The sequence below is a fragment of the Mesoplodon densirostris genome, chromosome 16, assembly GCF_025265405.1.
Source record: "Mesoplodon densirostris isolate mMesDen1 chromosome 16, mMesDen1 primary haplotype, whole genome shotgun sequence".
Lineage (NCBI taxonomy): Eukaryota > Metazoa > Chordata > Mammalia > Artiodactyla > Ziphiidae > Mesoplodon > Mesoplodon densirostris.
Genome location: NC_082676.1, coordinates 30,597,701 through 30,618,201, shown reverse-complemented (window position 1 = coordinate 30,618,201; position 20,501 = coordinate 30,597,701). Strand labels below are relative to the sequence as shown.

Sequence of the window (20,501 nt, the reverse complement as noted above, 5' to 3'; positions counted from 1 at the left end):
GATAGCAGAGGCTGCGGTCCCCGGCGGCTCCTGCACAGGTTCTCCCAACCCCCACCCCGCGGGGCTTCTTTGTTCTGATTCTTATCCGGGCCGGCAGGGCACCCAGGACGCGTCTCAGTTCCTCACGGGAGCGCTTCCTCCGAGGCAGGGGGATGGGACGGAAGGGGAAGATGCCGAAACCCGGGGATCGCAAAGCGGGAAGAATGGAGGGTTCCTCCGCTCCCGGACAGGACCTAGCGATGCCCGTATCGACTGCCAATGCGGGCTTGGAAGCCTCGGAAGGAAGGCGACTTTCAGGTGCCCCACCTAGCTCTGAGCCCCACCTTACGGCCGCTCAAGGGGACAGAGCCCAGGGGACGCCCCTTCCAAGTTGGGCGGAGACAGGAGGTGCAAACCCCCAAGCTGAACGTGGACACGCGTAGGGCCTATTAAAGGGGCTTCTATCTTCTCTCGCTTCTGCGGTATCCTGCCGCCTGGCCACAGAGAACCTGCCCTGGCTGACTTCATCGCGAGAACTTGCCGGGCCCCGGAGCGTGGGCTCGCACGGCGCAGCCGCAGGGGCTCCTGCAGGTGACGCAGAGGCGCAACGCCCGTTGGCGGTTCTTTGGGGCCCGCTTATTGGTCCGAAGTGCCCTCGCCCCACCCCTTCGGTCGACCAATGGACGGAGGCGGGGGTGTGCCCTTGAGGCGAGCGGTAGCGGCGCGGGGCTGTCTCCGGTTCTGCGCTGAGACCGCGCTGCTGCCGCCACCGCCACGGCTGCCGCTGCCGCCACCGCCGCAGCTGCCGCCGCCGCTGCCGCGGTCGTCCCTGCCCGTCCTGGCTTCGGGGTGCTCCCCGTACGGTGAGACTGCTCTTCCTTCCGCCACCTCCCGGTTCCGCCCCGCTCACGGAGATCCCCTTCCAGCGGTAGTCGGTGCCTGCGACCCCATCCGGCTGGGGCTGGAGGGTTCCGCTGTCGGGCCCGGGACGGGGAGGGCTCCCTGGCATCTGAGCTGGGGAGATGTCAGGCCCCAGGGCCGCAGGTGACCTTTAGGTGGTAGAGCTGGAGTGCTTTCCGCGGGGCTCTGTCGGGGGCACGTGTGACACTGTGAGGGCAGGGGCCTAATGGGGTCAGCGCCGTCAGCAACTCCGCGCCCCGCCCTCCATTGTCATCGCCTCAATGTGTGACCTTGGACGAGTAGCCTCTGAACCTCTCGTGGCTCGGCACCTTCAAGGAGGAGGGCTGTGATGTCGGGGAGTACGGGCTCCCGAGACTACAGCGTCAGCAGAGATGAGGGTGGAGACGGCACAGGATTATGAGGGACAGAGCCGACGCCTCGCAGCCCGGGAGGAGTGTGATGGGGGGGCGTCCAGACTCCTCTGTCCCCTTAGAAGATGAGGATGGGGTGGGGATGGGGGCGCCACACCCACGGGGATGGAGGCGGGAGAGGGTACAGATTCCTATACCCAGGCCCCTGATGTCTCTGGGAGCTTGGCCACCACCTCCCCTTTGTCACAGAGCAGGAAAGGTTCGTTTAGGTTCTGGACCAGTGTTCCTGTTAGTGAGCAGGAACCCTGGTGGACTGAGAAGGGTGGGCTTGGGTTGCCTTTCCTCTTGAACCTTGGCCTTGGCAAGTGTGGGTAGGGCGTTTCTCTGCTCAGGGAGCTGAAGAAGGCCAGAGGCAGCTGTCACCCGCTGGACCTGGCCTGGCCTCTACTAATTGGGGCCTGGATGGGGCAGGCAGTCTGGAGGCTAGAGGGGTCTGAGCAGCCTCTAGCTGGGGGCCTGAGAGGTTGTGGGGAGGAGATGCTGGGGAGAGGAGGGCAGCACTTCTTGGGGAGAAAGGAGGGTGTGAGATGGTGGAGGTCCCTTCCTCAGTTCACCCCCGCTCCACCCATTCTTTTTTTAAAATTTATTTGTTTGTTTGTTTGTTTATGGCTGCCTTGGGTCTTCATTGCTGTGCACGGGCTTTCTCTAGTTGCGGTGAGTGGGGGCTACTCTGTCGTTGCAGTGTGCGGGCTTCTCATTGCCATGGCTTCTCTTGTTGCGGAGCACCGGCTCTAGGCATGTGGGCTTCAGTAGTTGTGGCATGCGGGCTCAGTAGTTGTGGCTCACCGGCTCTAGAGCGCAGGCTCAGTAGTTGTAGCGCACGGGCTTAATTGCTCTGCGGCATGTGGGATCTTCCCCGACCAGGGCTCAAACCTGTGTCCCTGCAGGCGGATTCTGAACCACTGGGCCACTAGGGAAGCCCTCCACCCGTTTTTAAGAGAGAGAACACCTATACTCAGCCTTGCAACTTTGGCCTGCTGGAGGGAGGAGAAAATGGAGTCATATCCAGTCTGAGTTGATGTAAAACTGTCACAACTACTCCTGACCTCCAGCCTTGCCTTTCCAGGCCTTGTTCTAGGTTTGTGGGCCCAGTCCTATGTCAGGTCCTGGAGTCAGCAGGTTAGTGTGACCTCAGTGGGTGCTCTTTTTACATGCTTGAGCTTTGATGAGAGGCTTCTGCGGGACTGAGTGCTTAAGCCAGGACTGAGTCCTAGGCTGGGGTGGGGAGGGTGGAAGATTGTAGAGTCCCTGGCTCAAAGTCCTTGAACACGTTGAGAATGGGGATTAGAAATGAATGAGAAACGAGGCCCCAAGAAAGCATGCTCCTAGCCACAAAGCAGAGGACAAGCTGGTGCTGGTCCTACGATGCCTGGGGTTTGGGGACTGCAGAGACGTGCTGTGGGGATGCAGCTGTGAGGTAGAGGGCAAGAGGGTGGCAGGTTCTGGAGCTCCACTTTGCCGTGGACAGAAGACTGTCTTTGACCCTCCCTTCAGCCTTGGGCCCCAGTGTGGCACAGCCTGGAGTAGCAGCTAGTACTCTGTGTGCAGGGCAGGAATCTAAGGGGCTGAGAACTCTGGGTTCCTGTGTAACTGTCCATCTGTCCATTTGCCCAGCTGCCATTTCCCTGTTCTGCTCCTTGTGCCAGAGGCGCCACTGGGCCTGGCTGAGCCCTGCCCTGGGTAGGATAACCTCGAAGCAGCCTTTCTCTCTAAAACTGAGAGGGATCTGAGCTGGGAGCTCTGCTTCCCAGAGAGAAGTTTCCGCCAATTTCTCTGAGATTAACTGAGAGCTGAAGGAGTCCCCGAAGGCCCTTGTTCCAGCTTCCCAGCCCTCCCCATCCTGTAACTCTCTGTGGTACCACCCCTGACCTGTTGACAGCCCATCTAAAGGTGGGGGTGTCTTTTTTTTGCTTAAGTGGGATGTATATTCTTCACGTCTTCTTTATGAGTCCTTCTGGTTGTAGGGCATAGTGGGCTCCCAGCAGTCTGCTCTCTGGCAATCCCTGGAGACCTGGTGGGGAGGGGAAGGCAGGATGAAGGAAGGGAGAGGGAGGCCCCTCAGCCCTTGAGCTGTTTTTCTTTTTTTTTATATATAATTTATTTTTGGCTGCGCTGGGTCTTCGTTGCTGCACGCGAGCTTTCTCTAGTTGCGGCAAGTGGGGGCTACTCTTGAGGTGCACAGGCTTCTCAGCGCGGTGGCTTCTCTTGTTGCGGAACCCGGGCTTTAGGCGCACGGGCTTCAGGAGTTGTGGCTCGCGGGCTCTAGAGCGGAGGCTCAGTAGTTGTGGTGCAGGGGCTTAGTTGCTCCACGGCATGTGGGATCTTCCCGGACCAGGGCTTGAACCCGTGTCCCCTGCGTTGAAAGGTAGATTCTTAACCATTGCTCCACCAGGGAAGTCCCTTGAGCTGTTTTCTGAGAAGACTGAAGTCCCTGTGGCCCACCCTGAGGGCCATTCCTGGCTGTTCCAGGATTGGCCTGAAGTGCCTCTTTGATGCTGAAATTGCTGTTGCTTCAGAAACCAATCCTTTGAGGGATTTTTTTTTTTTTTTTTTTTTGCGGTACACGGGCCTCTCCTGTTGCGGAGTACAGGCTACGGACGCGCAGGCTCAGCGGCCATGGTTCACGGGCCCAGCCGCTCCGCGGCATGTGGGATCTTCCCGGACCGGAGCACGAACCCATGTCCCCTGCATCGGCAGGCGGACTCTCAACCACTGAGCCACCAGGGAAGCCCCCTTTGGGGGATTTGTTCTGCAAAGGTGGGGGTGGAGTGGGGAGCATTGTCACAGAGCTTCAGGCACCAGCTGCACCAAACCCACTAAGGAAGAGGCCACTGATTATTTCTGTGTTGCGGATGAGGAAACTGAGGCACAGAGGCACGGAGTGACTTTGCCATGCAGCCTGAATTTAAATCATGGTCTTGACCATGTCCCTGCTGCCTCTTGGGGGCTGTGCCACTTGGGCCATGATCAAGACTTGGCTGGCACAGGAGGAGGCCTGGGGTTTCAAGGGGACCTAGTGGTTCCCTATGGACACAGCTGCCACAAGAGGAGGCCCGATGCCATCTCCTCCCGATTCTGATGAAGAATTGTCCGTGGACGAGAGTCTGGCTCACAGGGGACAGCAACCAGAGAGGCTTTCTGCTGGGAAAGGAGCTTTTTCCAGCCTTCTCTGGGCCCCTGAAGTCACTGGCCTCCTTGCTCTGCGTTCTCATTGCCCAAGGGTTACAAGGCAGTGCCTGAGTGCTTGCTCTGTCCTGAGCTCTGGGCAGTGCAAGAGACGCAGGTCCTGCCCTCAGTGGACCTTCCATTTCAAGGTTGAGGGGGGCAGGTAACAGCTGATTGTGGCCAGGCTAGAAGATGCCCATCGGGGGGCCCCACTCTGAGATGGGGGGAAGGGAGTGCCCTCCAGGGCAGGGGTTGGCTTAAAGAATGAGGTGGGGCGTTCCTCTTCTGAGAGCCTCTGGGCCCTGGTGCCACAATGCCTAGAGGGCCCAGCTGAGGCCCATGCTTGAGCTCCACTTAGTTTGGTCATTCATTCATTTAACAAATATAAACTGAATACAGCTGCTCCCTGCCAGGTGCTGGGCTGGGTGCTGGGAACACAGCGTTTGGCAAAAACACAGTCACTGCCCTTGTAAGGTGGGGGACATAGATATCAAATGATCCCAGAAGTGAGAAAGGGGATCCTTTTTGAAGATTTTCAGGCCTATCCTGGGATGGACGGTGGTGGGATGGGGTTGTGCTACCTTGAAAAACGTCCTCTGGAGCTGAGACCCAGGCTGGGGTGTGGATGGGGGGCAGGATCAGAGGGGATGGCCTGAGTTAAAGCAGGCAGGCGGGCAGGCAACAGGCAATGAACTGGGGAGGAAGACAGGGACCGGACCCTGTGTGTACTGGGGTTTTATGAAGTGAAGAGAGTTTTATGAAGAGCCCCAGGAGCCTTTGCTTACCAGCCACTGTTTAAGAGTTTCATCCAGGCCTCCCAGGAAATGTCCTGGGAAATGGGGGCCTCTTGTCGTTTCCCCTGGCTGCAGAGGTGTGGCTGGAGCAGCCTCTGCCCAAGGTAGGAGGAGGGTCCCCTTGCTCTTGGCCCCTTGCTCTTGGCCATGTTTCACATGCTCTGAGTCCACAGCTTCAGGGGGTGGCTGGAGTGGGTAGGGTAGGGCAGGCCTCTCTCCAGGGGCCAGGCTCTCTGGGACAGCTAGGCATTCCAGGGCTCAGGGGCTGCCCTTCTGGGAGTGACCTCAGAGTACTCGCCTGGGGTGTTTCTGCCCTGGCCGCTCCTGCATTCCTGAGACCCAAGCCTTGCCTTTCCCTGTACCTTCTGAGGCCTCGTATGTGGGCTCCTGGTACCCAGGCTGTTTGCCCTGCCCTTGAGGCCAGGCTTGGGCCTAGGTGGACTTCTCTTGCATTGGGAAGTGGGGAGGGAGGTGAAGCCTGCTCTCAGGGCAGCTCGGCACCTGGGGGGCCTCGAGGTTATGCCCTCCACAGGCCCAACTCTGAGGCCACCCCGAGTTGGCTAGTCTCTTCATTCCCTGGACTAGCCAACATCGTTCACTTATCTCTACTTTAGTGTGTATCTCTGACAAATATGGACATACTTCTCTACGTAATCCAATTCCATTATCGCACCTAACTGATCAGCTCTTATTTCTTAATGTCATCTAAGATCCAGTCCCACTCATTCACATTTCCCAATTATCCCCTAAATGTCTCTTTTTTAGAGATAGTTAGAAATCCCCTACCCCACTTATTTTTCTTCTTGAAACTGACGTGGTGGAAAAAACGAGGTCAGTTTTCCCATTCTTGGTCTCTTTGTGTGTTAATTTAGAACAGCGGTTGGCAAACTTTTTCTGTGAAGGGCCAGATAGTAAATATTATAGACTTTGCAGGCTATGTGGCCTCTGTAGCAACTACTCAAAGTAGTTTTGCTTTAGTGCAAAAGCAGTTTTAGGGAATTCCCTGGCGGTCCAGTGGTTAGGACCCAGCACTTTCACGGCCAGGCCCAGGTTCAATCCCTGCTCTGGGAACTAAGATCCCACAAGCCGTATGGCAAGGCAAAACAAACAAACAAATAAAAAAAACAGAAGCAATTTTAGCCAACACGTGAACAAATGAGCACGGTTGTGTGCCAGTAAAACTTTACAAAAAACAGTGGCGGCCCCCACAGGCTGTAGTTGGCCCATCCCCTATCTAGAACAATCTCCCTCCTTTATTTTCCTTCTTACAGTTTGGAAAAAAATTAGGTCAGTTGTCCTGTAGAATATCCTGCCTTCTGGGTTTGTCTCCTTGCTTTCTCGTGGAGTCATTTGTTCTGCTGGCCTCTGTGTTTTTGGTGAACTGATGTTGGGGTTCTAGGGGCTTGTTAGATACAGGTTAGACATTTGGGGCGGGGCTGCCCTGTTAGCACTGCTGTGACTTGTTGCTGCCTCACATCAGGAGGCATCAGTGTGTCCAGTTGTCCCACTCTGAGCGAGAGGAGATTGACTAATGCAAGACTGACTGATGTCACGTCCCTCCATTGCAAACTCGTTCCCTTTACCCTAGGTCATCTGTCAGTGGCACTTGCGCATAGGTGAGCATCCATTTCAACCTTTGCCTTACTGGTTCAGCACCCACTGATTAGTGTTGCTCCTAGCATTTGTGTTTTGGGGGTTGCAGCATTATTTAGCAGTTGGTCATTCCTTTGTTAAAGAAGAGCTGTCCTTTAACCACCAGGGCAAGTTGGTTATAGGAAAGGCCAAGAGAGAGGCTGAATTAGCTCTCTATATTGCCAGTTTTCAGTAGAGAGTTAGGGCATTGCTGCTGTCAGTAGTGACAAATGAGGATTTGGGTTTGTTTGTTTTGCTTTCTACCCTTTTTTGTAATCTCTGTGAATGCTCTGATTTTATGTAATTCCATCTGTTTCCATCAGTTGCACTTATTATTCTTTTTGATGCTGAGATGGTCTCAGCCCAGTCTTTCAGAGGCCTGGCTGCTCACACAGGCTTCCTGGAGGCACCTCCCACAGTCTCTGCCCTGGGGCAGCCCTTGGGGAGCTGAGCTGGGAGGCCAGCCAGATAGTAATCAAGCCAGAGTCTGAATGGTGGGGTTTCGATGGACGGCAGCCCCTTCATGGGTATCTGTTCTGTATATGGCCCTGACCGATCACTCGGAGGGAAAGCTCTGAGGACATGTTTTATTATGTGAGTCCCCATATTTGCCCCCCTCCAAGTATACTGTTAACTCTGACCTGGACCCACTTGTGCAACGTGAATACTGTGGTCTCTGGATGTAGGATGGTACAGCCTGTGTGTCTGGGACGGGCCAACCCTTGGGTCACCAGCACCAGAACTGACCCCTGGAAAGTGCCAGTGAAGTCCCCTTCCTTTGCTGGTTGCCTCTTCCCATCAGCCTCAGGTGGGCTGGGCACAAGAGGCTTGTGCTGGTGCTTTGGCACCCAGAAGCTGCAGCTCAGTACATGCTGGCCAGGCCCTGGGTCAGTAGTGTGTCAGGCAAGGGTGAGGGCTCTTGGTGAATGTGGGGAGTGGATGGAGGAGTGGGGGGGCAGAAGCCCCCTCTGCTAGGGGGTGCAGGTACCACTTGGGCTACTGAGAGCAGCCGGGGTTTGGGTCCTTCCTAAAGGGAACTCTCTGCTCTCCCCTAGCCACAGGCCCATTGGTGACCCTGACCCCTGCCCTCCCCACTCCCCATGCATCAGGCTCCTGCTGGTGTCCCTGGAGCATGGGAAGCTGCTGAGCTTGACCTGTGGTGTCTGGCAGGAGCTGCGTGTCTCACCCTGTGGCAGGGAGGGCGTCCATGGCTGCAGCCAACAAGGGTGAGTGCCTGCCTGGTCTGGCGGGGTTTGTAGCATCTTCCAGCGGGCCCTGGTGGGAAGGGGCATTGCTGCATGTGGGGCCTGCATTGGCTGTGAGTGTGTGTGTGTGTCTGTCTGAATGTGAGGTACTAATTACATTACACCAGTGTTTGTTCTGGGGACACCCAAGCCAAACCCGGGGACCCCTGCTGGCTCCATGGTGTGCTGGTCTTTGGAGGTGTGTGCCTTCATGGCCCCATGTTCCAGCCTCCCTGTTCCACTGTGGGGGTTGGGGAGCACAGGGGGCTTTGGGTGAGCATTTAGGCTGCTGAGGTGGGTAGGGCCACAGCAGGTTGTGGAAAGGAATTTGGGTTTCATTCAGAGTCCAGAAGTGCTCATAGAAGGTTTTAGGCAAGAGAGGCCTGGTAGGATATATGAGGGTCAAGTCTGGGGGGCTCAGCGGGGAATGTGAAAATGCCAGGCTGGCCCCCTGGCCCTCCACTGAGTGTGCAAGAACCCAGGCAGGGGCTGGCCCAGGCCCTCCCACCAAAAGGACTCTGGGTAGGGCTCTTGGGAGCCCTAGGGGCTGTGGGGGTCAGAGAGGATTGGGGTCATGCTCTTGGCAAGATGGGCCTCTTTCAGCCTTAGCCTCCCCCGGTGCAGGCCCTCAGCCCAGTTCCCACGCTCTGCCTGCCTTAACTCCCTGACTTCCTGGCCTTGGAGAACATGACCCAGCTGGAGACAGCTGCGGGCCATGTGAGGGGTTAAGCAGAGGAGGGAAAGGCGTCTCTGGGAGGGGTCCTGGAGGCTCCCCTGGGTTCTTCCTTCTTACCTGCCAGTGATCAGTGATGAGGCTTAGAGGCAGCTGCGGCCCCTCCTAGGAGGGCTGAGTGTGGTTTTTGACCCTGTTTGTTTCTCCCACTCCCAGGCAGGTCCCATAGAGCCCATTCCTGTCTCTGCCCTTCTCCCCTCTCAAGTTGGGTCAGCAGGAGGGGCAGGCAGGGGGCCTCAGGTACTGACAGACCTGGAAGAGGAGGTCCCAGAGATGGGGAGCTTGGCACTGTGTAGGAGAGCATGGGGCAGGGTATCCTGAGGACTGGGGCTGAGTCCTGCACTGCTTGGTGTTTGGAGTCGGGAGGACTATCTCTTCCCTGTCAGCCCCATTCTCTCTAAGTGAAGGGTCATATTAGCTAATCCCTGAATCCCCGCCCCCCCAAACCCTCTCTCAGGATGAGTATTTTCTGTGGGAGGACTGAGCAGGTAGGGGCAGGTGGGAGCCTCAAGCCTTATGATCACTGTCCAGTAGGATGTGGCCTAGCCCAGCAGTGGCTGCTGGATGATGTGAAGGGCAGTCACAGAGGGCAGGGAGGTGACACGGTGGAGCAGTTTACTGGGATAGGTGAAGGCAACAGCACCGGTAGCCCTCTCCCACTCTCTTCGTAGGCAATAAGCCCAGAGTCCGGAGTATCCGCTTTGCGACAGGCCATGATGCAGAAGGCTCCCAGAGCCACGTCCACTTTGATGAGAAGCTGCATGACTCTGTGGTCATGGTCACCCAAGAGAGCGACAGCAGCTTTCTGGTCAAGGTATGTGTGCATCTCCCCACCGCCCCCATCATCAACCTTATTCCCTCTGTCTTCTCCCTGGCCCTGCCTGGCTTCCTGAGCCTGTTCCATTTCCTCTAAGTTGGCTCCATAGGCACATCTTTGTCCTTCCCTGGGCTTTGGTTTCCCCATCTGTAAAATGGGAAGTGTGAGACTGTGATAAGATGAGTGCACTTAGGACAGGGGTCCCCAACCCTCAGGCCACGGACCATTACTGGTCCATGGCCTGTTAGGAACCAGGCCACACAGCAGGAGGTGAGCAGTAGGCGAGTGAGCAAAGCTTCATCTGTATTTATAGCCACTCCCCATTGCTCGCATTACCGCCTGAGCTCCACCTCCTGTCAGATCAGTGGCGGCATTAGATTCTCATAGGAGTGGGAACCCTACAGTGAACTGCGCATGCGAGGGATCTAGGTTGCATGCTCCTTGTGAGAATCTAATGCCTGATGATCTTGAGGTGGAGCTGAGGCAGTGATGCTAGTGCTGGGGAGTGGCTGCAAATACAGATGATCATTAGCAGAGAGGTTTGACTGCACAGAGACCATAATAAATCAGTTGCTTGCAGACTCATATTAAAACCCTATCAGTAAGTGGCAAGTGAAAACAAGCTCAGGGCTCCCACTGATTCTGCATTATGGTGAGTTGTATAATTATTTCATTATATATTACAATGTAATAATAATAGAAATAAAGGGTACAAAAAATGTAATGCACTTGAATCATCCCCAAACCATACCCACCCCACCCCCACCCCCTGGTCCGTGGAAAAATTGTCTTCCACAAAACCAGCCCCTGGTGCCAAAAAGGTTGGGGACCACTGACTTAGGATGTTACTTGAATGGGAGTGGAGCTGTTGTTATCATTGGCATCACCCCAACCATTGCAATTGGAAGGCAGGTGTCAAGGCTGTGGTGTCACAGGCCTGGGTTCAGGTCCAGGCCTGCTATTCTGGCTCTGACCTTGGGCAGGTCACCTCAGTTTCCCTTCTCTGAAGTAGAGACAATTTATACCCTAAAGAGTTGGAAATGGAAGGATGTATATATGTCACTCAGGTGTGAGGCTAATTATGCTGATAATAAGGTGTGACTTTATTTACTCTTCTTTGCCAAACCTCTGGCTGACTTAGGCTCTTTGCAGTAGTATTTATCACCCCCATGTTTTTCCCCTCTCCTCCTCTCTGAGTGGCCACATCTCATACACTCTTGGCTCCTCTGCTGCTGGGACACACACAGTTGGATCCCACATCCACTTTGGAGGGGCAGGAGGAAGTCTCTGGAGGGGATGGATTGGAGAGAAACAGGGACTGAGGCCCTCAGGTTGGACAATAAATCAGGGCTCCAAAGTTGAGCCCTGGAGGGCATGGCAGTGAGGATGCGGGATGGTGTCTGGTTTATTGAGATCACCCTGAGGAGGGGTCCAGAGTCATACCTGTTTGCCCAACTCTAAAACCCTTGCTCTTCCTCCAAGAGCTGACAACTTCCCCAAGGGAATAAACATAATTAACCTGAACTTTCAAAAATAGCTCCCTGCCTCCCATTGCAAAATCCATTCATGTAATTAGAGAAAATCTGGAAGATAGAGAAAACTATAAAGAAATTTTAAAGTACCCACAATCATACTGTCCAGAGATAACTACGGTTAATATTTTGATGTGTGTTATTCCAGTTTCTTTTTTAGCTTTGTTTCCAAAAATGAAAAACTGGTATCACAGTGTACGCACTGTGTTTTGCTTGCTTCTGTTGTGAACCATCTCCTGGTGGTTTCCACAAGATTTTACAACTGCCTGGTATTCCACTATATGTATCATCATTGATTTAACTGGTTCCCTATTCCTGGTGTTACGGTTTTGTACTGTTATAAATAGGGCAGTGATGAGTATTTTTTTTTTGCACATCTCTGAGTATTTCCCCTGGAAAATTCTGCAAGTGGTACAGCTGGATCACAGGGTCACCATTGGCAGGTACAGCCAGAAAGCCCTCTTGAGAGGTGTGCCCTCTACCAGCAGAGTGTGGGGGCCACAGGGACTGAACTTTATCATGCAGTGACATCATCTGATCTCATTGAAAGGCTAATTGCTTCCCCAAAGGACAGGGCCATCCATTTCCTGAAACTGAACAGGAGAGTGTGTGCCCATGTGAGCTATGGATACAGCATGCACCCCTGCACCTCCTGGACTGGCACTCCAGTCAGCCTACCTGCCCAACAGCCACCCTGGCCTGTGACATGACTGGAGTTTCCAAGGATGGCCAAGCTCTGTGTATGAACAACAGAAATTGCTCGGGCTGTGAATCAGGGCTGTTGGACACAGTGAGCCTTTGAGTGGGCAGGCAGGAATCCATGTTCATGTGCCAGCAGGGTGGACCGGAGCCCAGGTTCCATGGCTGGTGCCAGTCTTGTGGGCCAGCTTTGGACTGACACAGCTGGTCTAGTGTCTGTTTTTCTAATTCTAGCCCATCCTCCATCTTGTGCTATCTGTGTTGCCTGGTGGCCCCACCATGACTAGAGGACCAGAGTCCCTGGGCTATTGGCTCTGGCCACATGCTGGTAGTGGTGGGAGCAGGTGGATGGCCTGTGTCATGAGGCTTTGAGCCTCCCCTGTGGGCAGTGGCTGGTGCTTGGCTGTGTGCCACGTGTGGCAGCAGTAGCCAAGAGGTCCAGGGAGGACTATACCCTGACCACACTGTGGCCTTCAGCCAGTCATTTCCTAGCTTCCATTTCATCATCTATAAAATGACCACCGAGGAACTTCAGGGCTCATGAGACAGATGCTGAGGAGTGTGTGGGCCAAGCTGTAGGGATGGGGTCCTTGGAGAAAGGGCCTGGAGCTACCCAGCCAGGGGTGTGGACCAACTAGAGTGATGGAGGGAGTCAGGCTCCCCTGGGATTGTCAAGGAAGCAAGTGTAGGGCCCCACAGGATCATCAGTGGCACAACCTGGGTGGGCCGTGGGGGAGACTGTAAGTGAAGGTGCCTCCTTCCTCCACCCCTCCTGCTGCAGGCTGGCTTCCTGAAGATCCTGCACAGGTATGAGATTACCTTCACTCTGCCCCCAGTGCGCAGGCTGAGCAAGGAGGTCCGAGAGGCACCTGTCCCCAGCCTGCACCTCAAGCTCCTCAGCGTCATGCCCATCCCAGAAGGTGCGTACCCTGCTTGGGGTGCTGGAAGCCTGCCCTCCTCCAGCAGGGCCTGGGTGTGAGTGGGAGTGAGAGCATGGGGTACTTCCTTCCCCCATCTAGGGCTGATGGGCAGCTCAGCAATCAGGGGACATGATGCCTCCTTATGGTCTTGCACTGTGGCACCTTGGCAGGTCCCATGCCCCAGGCCTCACTCCCTGGACAGAAGTCCACGGGCTCACACAGTTGGCCTATGTCTGCTCATCACCTGATAGTTACCTTAATGGGACAGTGGGAGCCACTGAGGAACTGGCTCTGGGCCTCTAGCCCTCCCTCTGCCTGTACCTCAGGAAAAAGCTACTGGAACCTCAGGGACTCTGGGCAGCTACCTCCCAGCACCCGCCAGACCGGGGCTTGGGCTTGAGGCTGCTTCTCTATACCCTGCCAGCTTCAGTGCCCCGCCCTTCTCCCAAAGGCTAGGGTATCAGTTTCACCGTGTACCGAAGCCCCAGCTTCAGTTTCATTTCCCCCTACCTCCACCTAATGACCTCACCCTTAAGTGCATTGAGCAAGCCCCCTCAGGCCTCTTGCCACCAGATCTGCTCAAGCCCTGCCCTGCCCTCCTTTCCCCTCCCCATCACCCTCTCTCCCTGCCTGCCTTTTTGGGGAATCCCACCTCTTGGAAGCCTGAGTTTGACCTCTGGCCTGCAGGCCGAGGCATGTAGAGCTCAATGAAGAATGGGAAGTTCCTGAGGCCCGTGCGCCCAGCCCTGGGGGTAGGGTCCTGGGCCATCCTTGCTCCTCTGGAGGTCTTGGTGGTGGGTGGGGGCCAGTGAGTGCTGGGGGGTGGGGGCGGGAGGCCGCAGAGGTGCTGATCGCCCGGGCAGGTTACAGCATCAAGTGTGAGTACTCAGCGCACAAGGAGGGCGTCCTCAAGGAGGAGATGCTGATAGCCTGCGAAGGTGGCACCGGCACCTACGTGCGCGTGACGGTGCAGGCGCGCGTCATGGGTGAGAGCTCGAGGCCCGGGTCTGGCTAGAGGAGGGAGGCACCAACTTGGCTGCAAGGAGTTTCCACCCTCCTTGAGTCTGAAAAAGGGATCCTTGTCCCGGCCCATCCCCAACCTCCTTGGTGGGTACCTTTCTCCCCATCCCCTAGCAGAGCCGGGAGGGAAGGTAGAGGAGTCCCCTTGGAGTAGGTGGGGCCAGGGGCCAGCCTGACATACTGACTTGTCACCTGCCTTGCAGACCGACACCACGGCACACCCATGCTGCTAGATGGTGTCAAGTGCGTGGGTGCTGAGCTAGAATACGACTCAGAGCACAGTGACTGGCACGGCTTCGACTGAGGCCCTCGCCCCCACCTGCCTCGTGGCCTCTCAGCCTTAAACCCCACCTCGTCTCCCCAAATGCTGCGTGATGGTGTAGCTTCCTCACCCTTCCCAGGGATGGGCATGGAGGTGGAGGGTCCAAGGGCCTCCAAGCCGGAGCGTCGCCCACACCTCTCACCTCATTTGTGCCACCTCCCTGCCTCTCCAGCATCCTCCTCTCCCACTTTCTCCTCTCTGTGTGCCTCAGTCTCCTGCTGGAAGAAATGGGCTGAGCCCCCAAGGAGGCTCTCTGAGGAGGGATGGAGAGGGCCTGGGGTGGGTTCTACCCACCCCCCTACCCCAAGCCATAGGGGCTCTAGCCAGGGCCTAGGAGAGGAGGGAGCTGGCTCTGTGGTGTAGCTGCCCCCATTACTGCTGCTGTTGTCTTGCTTTAGCCACCTCTCCTGTCCCCTCCCTCTTTCCCACTGCCGTCCATGGTGAGGAGGAGGGAGGTGCAGTTCCCAATCCCTACCCCCCCAGGTCTGTGTTACTTGGTTTTTAAACAACTGATTGGGATAAAACCCTAAAGAAATAAAACTTCCAGTGGATACCAGAGGCCAGCAGGATTTTTGTTCTCCAGGGCCCTGAGAATGCCCAGCCCTTTACAGAATGGCCAAGGAACAGTTTTGGCTCAACTCATTCTTTTTGGAGGCAAGGTCACTTCGTGGTATTACAGCACCTGGCCCCAAAAGAAGTATGCACAGGGGGTGACATTTTGGGCCTGGGAATAGTTGCCAAGACAGTTAGAGTTTGGATGGGGAGGGGCCTTCTGCCCAGGTCAGAGAGAGGTCTTGTGGAATGGGGCGTTCAGTGTGGGAGGCTTGACCCAGAGACAGCAGCACCCCCTTCTGGTCAGTTCCCCGCCCCAGGCACAGCTGAAAACCTCCCTTTGCAGATCCCAGCCCCTCTCCACTACTCCACTATTAGGGTCCCCTCTTGTGAGGTACCAGGAGGCTATAGCTTCACCTTGAGCGTAAATGCTTTATTGTCACCTTAGGGTTCTCAGGCAGGTGGGGCTGTTGCACATCATGGGAGGGCAGGTACACTGAGTTGATGGCAGAGCTGCGACCAGTGCTCCCTCTGTCCGCCCTACCCTCCCCCCACTCCGTGGCTCGATGGAGTGCAAGTGGGTCATTCATAGGCTGCCCCTGGGGCCTTCTCAGATAGAAAGGAAAGGCCCCCCCGACATGTGCCCCCACATCCCCCTCATAAGTGCCTCGCCCTGTACCCTTCTTCTCATAGTCTGCTACTGCTCTTTCTACAATTAACATTCATACTTGGGTGGTCAGTACCACACCCAGGAAGGTCTTACTACCCCTGTCCCTTTCCTGTCAGCTTCCAGTCCTTGTCCTGTCTGGCTCCCTAAACAGGCTGAGCCAGTCAGTCAGTGCACTCTGCCCTTCAGGCCCAGGCCCTGCACAACCTCCTTCCTCTTGCTGCCCCACCTGCAGCTGCACCCCCACTCCCCGACTCCCATCCCGGACCCCAGTTCAGACCAGGGCTCAAGTCTTCCGGTGCATTCTGCTTTCAGGATCACGTGCTCCCTGTGGGCACGCCGTCTTACAAACCTCTTTTAAGTCTCCTTGACCTCAGTCCTTGGCAGGGCCCTTCAGCCTTCCAGTCAGCGGACCGGGGCCCAATCCCAAAGCCAGAGTTTCTGGATATGTCCCCACCCATCCTCCTGTGACCTCACCTCCTGGGGCAGGATGGCGGGGAATGGGGCCGGTTGGTCCGCCTCAGCCCACTCCCCAGGCCCTGGGCCAAAAGAGAGTTCAGCGGGGCCGTGGGGGGCTGGCACTGCGCCCTCAGTTGGAAAGAAAGTCGATGGCGGCGCGCACGGAGCGATTGGTGCTGACGTCGACGGCAGTGACCTTAATCTCGGTGTCGCCAAACTGCATGGCAGTACGGATCTCGCGGCGGCCAGGGGGCGCGCCGGCGGCATGGGGGCCTCCCTCGGCGGGCTCGAGCTCTAGACTGAGCGCGCCGCACTTGCGCACGCCCGGGTCGGTGATGAAGCGCGCGTCCTCGGCGGCGCAGCAGTACAAGTTGATGAGCACGCGCCGCTGGCCTGGGCGTGCCGGGCAGTAGCTGCGCAGCACCTCCTCGCCCAGGGCCACCGACTGCTCGGCGGCCACGAAGCGCTCGAACACGTCGGTGCACCAGCGGCGGCCGTCGCGAACCAGCAGCTTGTCGGGCGGGTGGCGCCCAGCCACGAAGCGGTTGAGCACGCCCACGCCGTAGGTGAGCGGCGAGCGGCGCACCCGAACCACGCCCGGAGCCTGCCCGAAGAGCACCGCGCCCTTTAGGATGGTGAGGCCCACGTCGTGCGGAACCACCACACGGAGGCCGCGGGCGCCCAGTGCTGCCTGCACCGCGTGCTGCAGCACGGCCGACTCTGCGAAGCCGCCCACCAGGAACAGCAGCTTCACGCCCTGCACCTCGGGGCGCGCCAGCAGCGCCTCTGCGGTACAGGAGTGGAGGGTGGGGGTAAGGAGGAGGGACGGGGAGTGGGCCACTGAGGCCACCACTGCGCAGCCACTGGCGCCTCTCCTCTGCCCGCCTGTATCCTCGGGCAACCAGAAACTAGTCATTTCACTATAAAATGGCAGCCTGGTTCCCATAAAGAAAAACACCGGGCACTTTCATGAGGGCCCCTGGCAGTCCTTATGTGCTCTGCTTCCCCACCACACCGTGGAGGGCTTGAGATAAGGGTCTGCATTTACACATATTAAATGCCTACTACGTGCAAGATATTGCACTCACTCTCTAGATACTTCAGCTCATTTAAATCCCTGTGATAGCAGTTTGGGGGACCTAATACTATCACCCCATTTGGGGAAGCAGGTACCAGAGGTTCTTTAACCTGGCAAGACTGCACATCTTCCCGCCTATCTCTTAATCCCCCACCACACTGCATCCTCCAGGTATTCCAGATGATTCTGGGTCTCATTCCAGTGTATGGATATGGGGAGGTTTCCAGGCACTAACAGGGTAACATATTCCCGCATCTGAGTGTGTATGTTGAGGTGAATGAAGGACCCAGGCTCAGGTGCTCACCTATGTGCTGGATGATCCCGCTGACCGTGGGCTGAAAGAGGTCGTTCATGGCCTCAGAAGACATCCTGAGCATCCCCTGTGAGGACCACTTCACGAAGTTCACGCTGTAGGTGTTGAAGGAGGCACAGGCCCATGGGTCAGGGTCCCGGGTGCTACCCCTATTCCAGGCCGAAGTACCTGGGCACTGACTGCACATTATGTGTTGTGCCAGGCATACTTTCAGGGCTTTAGACGCAGGTCTGTACCAGGTCCAGGCATGAGGTCCCAGGAGTGGAGCCTCCCTTTGCCTCGAGCAGAGGAACCCAGACCCATTGGCTAGCGCGCGCGCGCGCGCGCGTGTGTGTGTGTGCGCGCGCGCGGCGCGCGGGGAATGGGAAGAGGTAGATGTTGGCCTTTCCCCAGGCTCAAGATTCTCGCCCCAGTTTGGGCTGCTGATTCCAGCTGGGGTACTCATGCCCCTCCCCCCGCCTCCACCGGGGCTGGCATGATGTGTCCGTGGGACAGATAAGGTGGATCCCCTACTCCCCCCTGGGGCCCACATCTTCCCCTGTAGGGGCGGTCCCCCAGCCCACCTGCTCCTGCGCAGGGCTGTCTCCACGTTGTGGCCTCGCTGCTTGCGGTAGAAGTCAATAAACGAGAAGGGCAGCGAGATGTTGAGCGCCCCCGCACGGTGTGGGCCTGCGGTGCGTTTGCGGGCCTCGAAGGCTATAGTCAGATCCACCCAGGCTGCTGGGCGTTGCCTTTTGAAGGTGGCGATGAAGTCCTCGCCGAAGATGCGGCCCAGCAGCTGCTCGAAGGCCAGGTCCACGCCCACCGCGCCACAGGGGCCACCTTGGGTAGGGCAGGGGAGGAAGCGGGTGTCAGTGCCGACTCCGCCGCCAGGGGACGTTGGCGGGGCCAGGGCGGTCTGGGTACCAAGGGCGCTGCCTGGCTACTCACCAGATGCCTTGTAGAGCTCCTTGAGGGTGCCATGGGGCTGCTCCAACTGGTGCACGGTAAGGTCTACCGTGCCTCCCCCGCAGTCTGCCACCACGTAGCGGTCTCCTACGGGGGCGAGCGTGAGCACACACTCGTGGCACCTTCAGCTCTGCGCCCTCTGCAGACTCACCCAGCCTCCAGCCCTGCCCCAGGTCCTGAGCCCTGTCTGCGGGGCCATGGGGGTTAGGGTTGAAAGGGGCTTCAGGTGCTTGAGGGTCAGCAGGTAGGAGCACAAGGTGTGGGGGAAAATGGCCCCAGGATTCTGCAACTCCATCTGCAGAGAATCCCCCGGGAGAGTGGGGGTTAGGGGCATGGCTGTGAGTGGGGGTGGGAGTGCAGGTGACCGAGGGGGACTACCAGGTTAGGTACAGCTGAAGGAGTTGGAAGGGGCAGGGTTCCTAGGGGCTAGAGCTGACTTCGGAAATGTTCCCCCCACCTTCAGTATACGGTGCCCCACAGGGCCCAAGGAATAGCCCTCCATCTCCCCTCCCCCACCTGCTTGCATCTCAGCCCACAGTTCTCCGACACCCGATTCCACCAGGAACGTGCGGCTGTGGCGGGACCTTCGAAGCTGCTCTCGGGCTGGGTGTTGAGGGACAGCAGGACAGTGAGGTTAGAAGGGGTGTCTCAGCTACCACGCTCAACGCCCCGCATCCTTCCACCAGCGCCCTCCATGAGCATCTGGGGCAGCCAGTGCTCCTGAAACTCCTGCTCCACTCCTAACTGGGAGAGGGCAATGCTGAACCCCAAAGGGTCCAGAGAAACTGGATGAGGTAATCTTAGGCACTGTAACCAACAGCTAAGGGGGAGTATTTCCGGCTGCAGGACCTTCCCTTAATCCAGAAGGGCTCAGGCCATGGCAAAAATGAGAATTAAGAAGGTCTGAAGGAGCTGGGGATGGGGTGGGGGGAGGTCCTGGGACCTCTCCCTGTCATGGGAGGTGGCATCTGAGGGGATGATGAAGGTTGACCATAGCTGTCCCAGTTCCTGGTCCTGGCAGCAGGAGCTTGCGGCTGATGGGGGAGGGGGGAGGACAGCTGATGTGCCAGGAGGGGAGGGAAAACTGATTCAGTGGCTGTTTAAGGGGCAGCTCCTGAAGACCTCCACCTTCAGCTCAGAGTACCCTTTGTCAGTACCCAAGCACCTCTCCCCAGGGTAGGCATCACCCTCCCATTCTCAGATTCAGGGCTGGGCTGAGTCCTACCGTCCTCTGACAGTGCTACTCTAGGGCAAGGTGTAATCTTCAGCGCCTGCCTCCAAGGCCACCACTGGGCAGTACCCCTGGGGGTGGCTCACCCTGACGGAAGCTGGAATCAATGGAGCGGCGCTCGCCCAGGCGCCCACTGCCTGGAGCTCGGCTGCTCAGGTCCACGAGCTGGTGCAGACGCAGCTTGCGGCAGTAGACAGAGGCGGCCTCAGGCTCCAGGGCGATGAGTAATTGCTCTGCATCCTCTCTCGACACCAGTCCGGCCTGAGGATGGGTGGTTGGCAGGGTTGGGGAGCATCATGGGCCAAACATCACACTGAAATGGCACCTCAGGGCAGGCAACCGGGGGCCTGTGGGGCTCCCATCTCCTCCGGATTATACCCCACCCATGCTAAGCTTCTCAGGCCCCTCCATGCTGCACAAATTTGGAGCTCACAGCCACCCTGTGACCAGGCTGGGGAGGGGCATGGCCATGGCCAAGGATGCCATGGTGTTGCCCAGCAGGAAGAGACCCTAGACTGAGTGAAAACCTAGAGCACCTGGGATCTGCCTCCAGGCTGCCCAAGGTGTCCCCGGGCTGCAGCAAGGTCCCCTTCACAGATGCTGGGTTGGCCAGCTAAGCACTGGCTGAGGGGGTTAGTGAAGACTCCAACACAGTGTATTGGGGAGGGTGGGTATAATGGCCAGACCGTCAGTCAGAGGGGTGGGGGGCCCCTTTTGGCTTACTGAACCCTCTTTCTCCACTGGTGATAGGCAGTGGCCATGGGTCTCCCCACTCTTAGGAGAACTTTGTCCTCAGGGAATCTGATATAGGAGGAAAGAAACTTTAACAGTGAAATTTCAGGCACCAAGGCAAGGCAGTCTGACCAGGTGGGGGATGGGGACAGGTGGGTATTAAGACTTCTGCCCAGGGCCAGCCCGCCCTCAGCTGACAGGGAACAGTGTGGGAGGAAGCAGGGTGGGTAAACCAGCAGGGGGCCACTGGTGTGGGAGGTGTTTGTTCTGGCTGGGCACAGCCATGCTTTCATCCTGGTCTCTGCAGGGGGATGCCCACTGGCCTCAGGGTTA

General features: G+C 57.2%; 2 protein-coding genes across 5 annotated transcripts in view; one reads left to right on the top strand and one right to left on the bottom strand.

Annotated features, from left to right (window-relative positions):
- The first annotated feature begins 751 nt into the window (after positions 1 to 751).
- On the top strand, positions 752 to 16,922 carry ADISSP (adipose secreted signaling protein). 4 transcript variants are annotated; one of them, XM_060120509.1, is made up of 6 exons: positions 752 to 842; positions 7,957 to 8,127; positions 9,550 to 9,692; positions 12,708 to 12,846; positions 13,710 to 13,832; positions 14,070 to 16,922. In XM_060120509.1, the coding sequence occupies exons 2-6, from the start codon at positions 8,109 to 8,111 to the stop codon at positions 14,168 to 14,170; spliced, it is 525 nt and encodes a 174-aa protein (XP_059976492.1). In that variant the 5' UTR covers positions 752 to 842; positions 7,957 to 8,108; the 3' UTR covers positions 14,171 to 16,922. The 4 variants fall into 4 exon arrangements, with proteins under 4 accessions (XP_059976492.1, XP_059976493.1, XP_059976494.1 ...); XM_060120510.1 differs by having other exon boundaries at positions 755 to 842; positions 8,011 to 8,127; XM_060120511.1 differs by having other exon boundaries at positions 769 to 842; positions 7,963 to 8,127.
- Positions 15,655 to 20,501, bottom strand: part of HSPA12B (heat shock protein family A (Hsp70) member 12B) — a 17,358-nt gene continuing 12,511 nt past the window's right edge. The window contains exons 8-13 of the mRNA XM_060120508.1: positions 19,523 to 19,697; positions 18,722 to 18,808; positions 18,188 to 18,292; positions 17,821 to 18,079; positions 17,249 to 17,352; positions 15,655 to 16,652 (exon numbers count right to left, since the gene is read on the bottom strand). Of these exons, the coding sequence (XP_059976491.1) occupies positions 15,997 to 16,652; positions 17,249 to 17,352; positions 17,821 to 18,079; positions 18,188 to 18,292; positions 18,722 to 18,808; positions 19,523 to 19,697 (1,386 nt within the window). The 3' untranslated portion in view covers positions 15,655 to 15,996. The remainder of the gene's footprint in view (positions 16,653 to 17,248; positions 17,353 to 17,820; positions 18,080 to 18,187; positions 18,293 to 18,721; positions 18,809 to 19,522; positions 19,698 to 20,501) is intronic.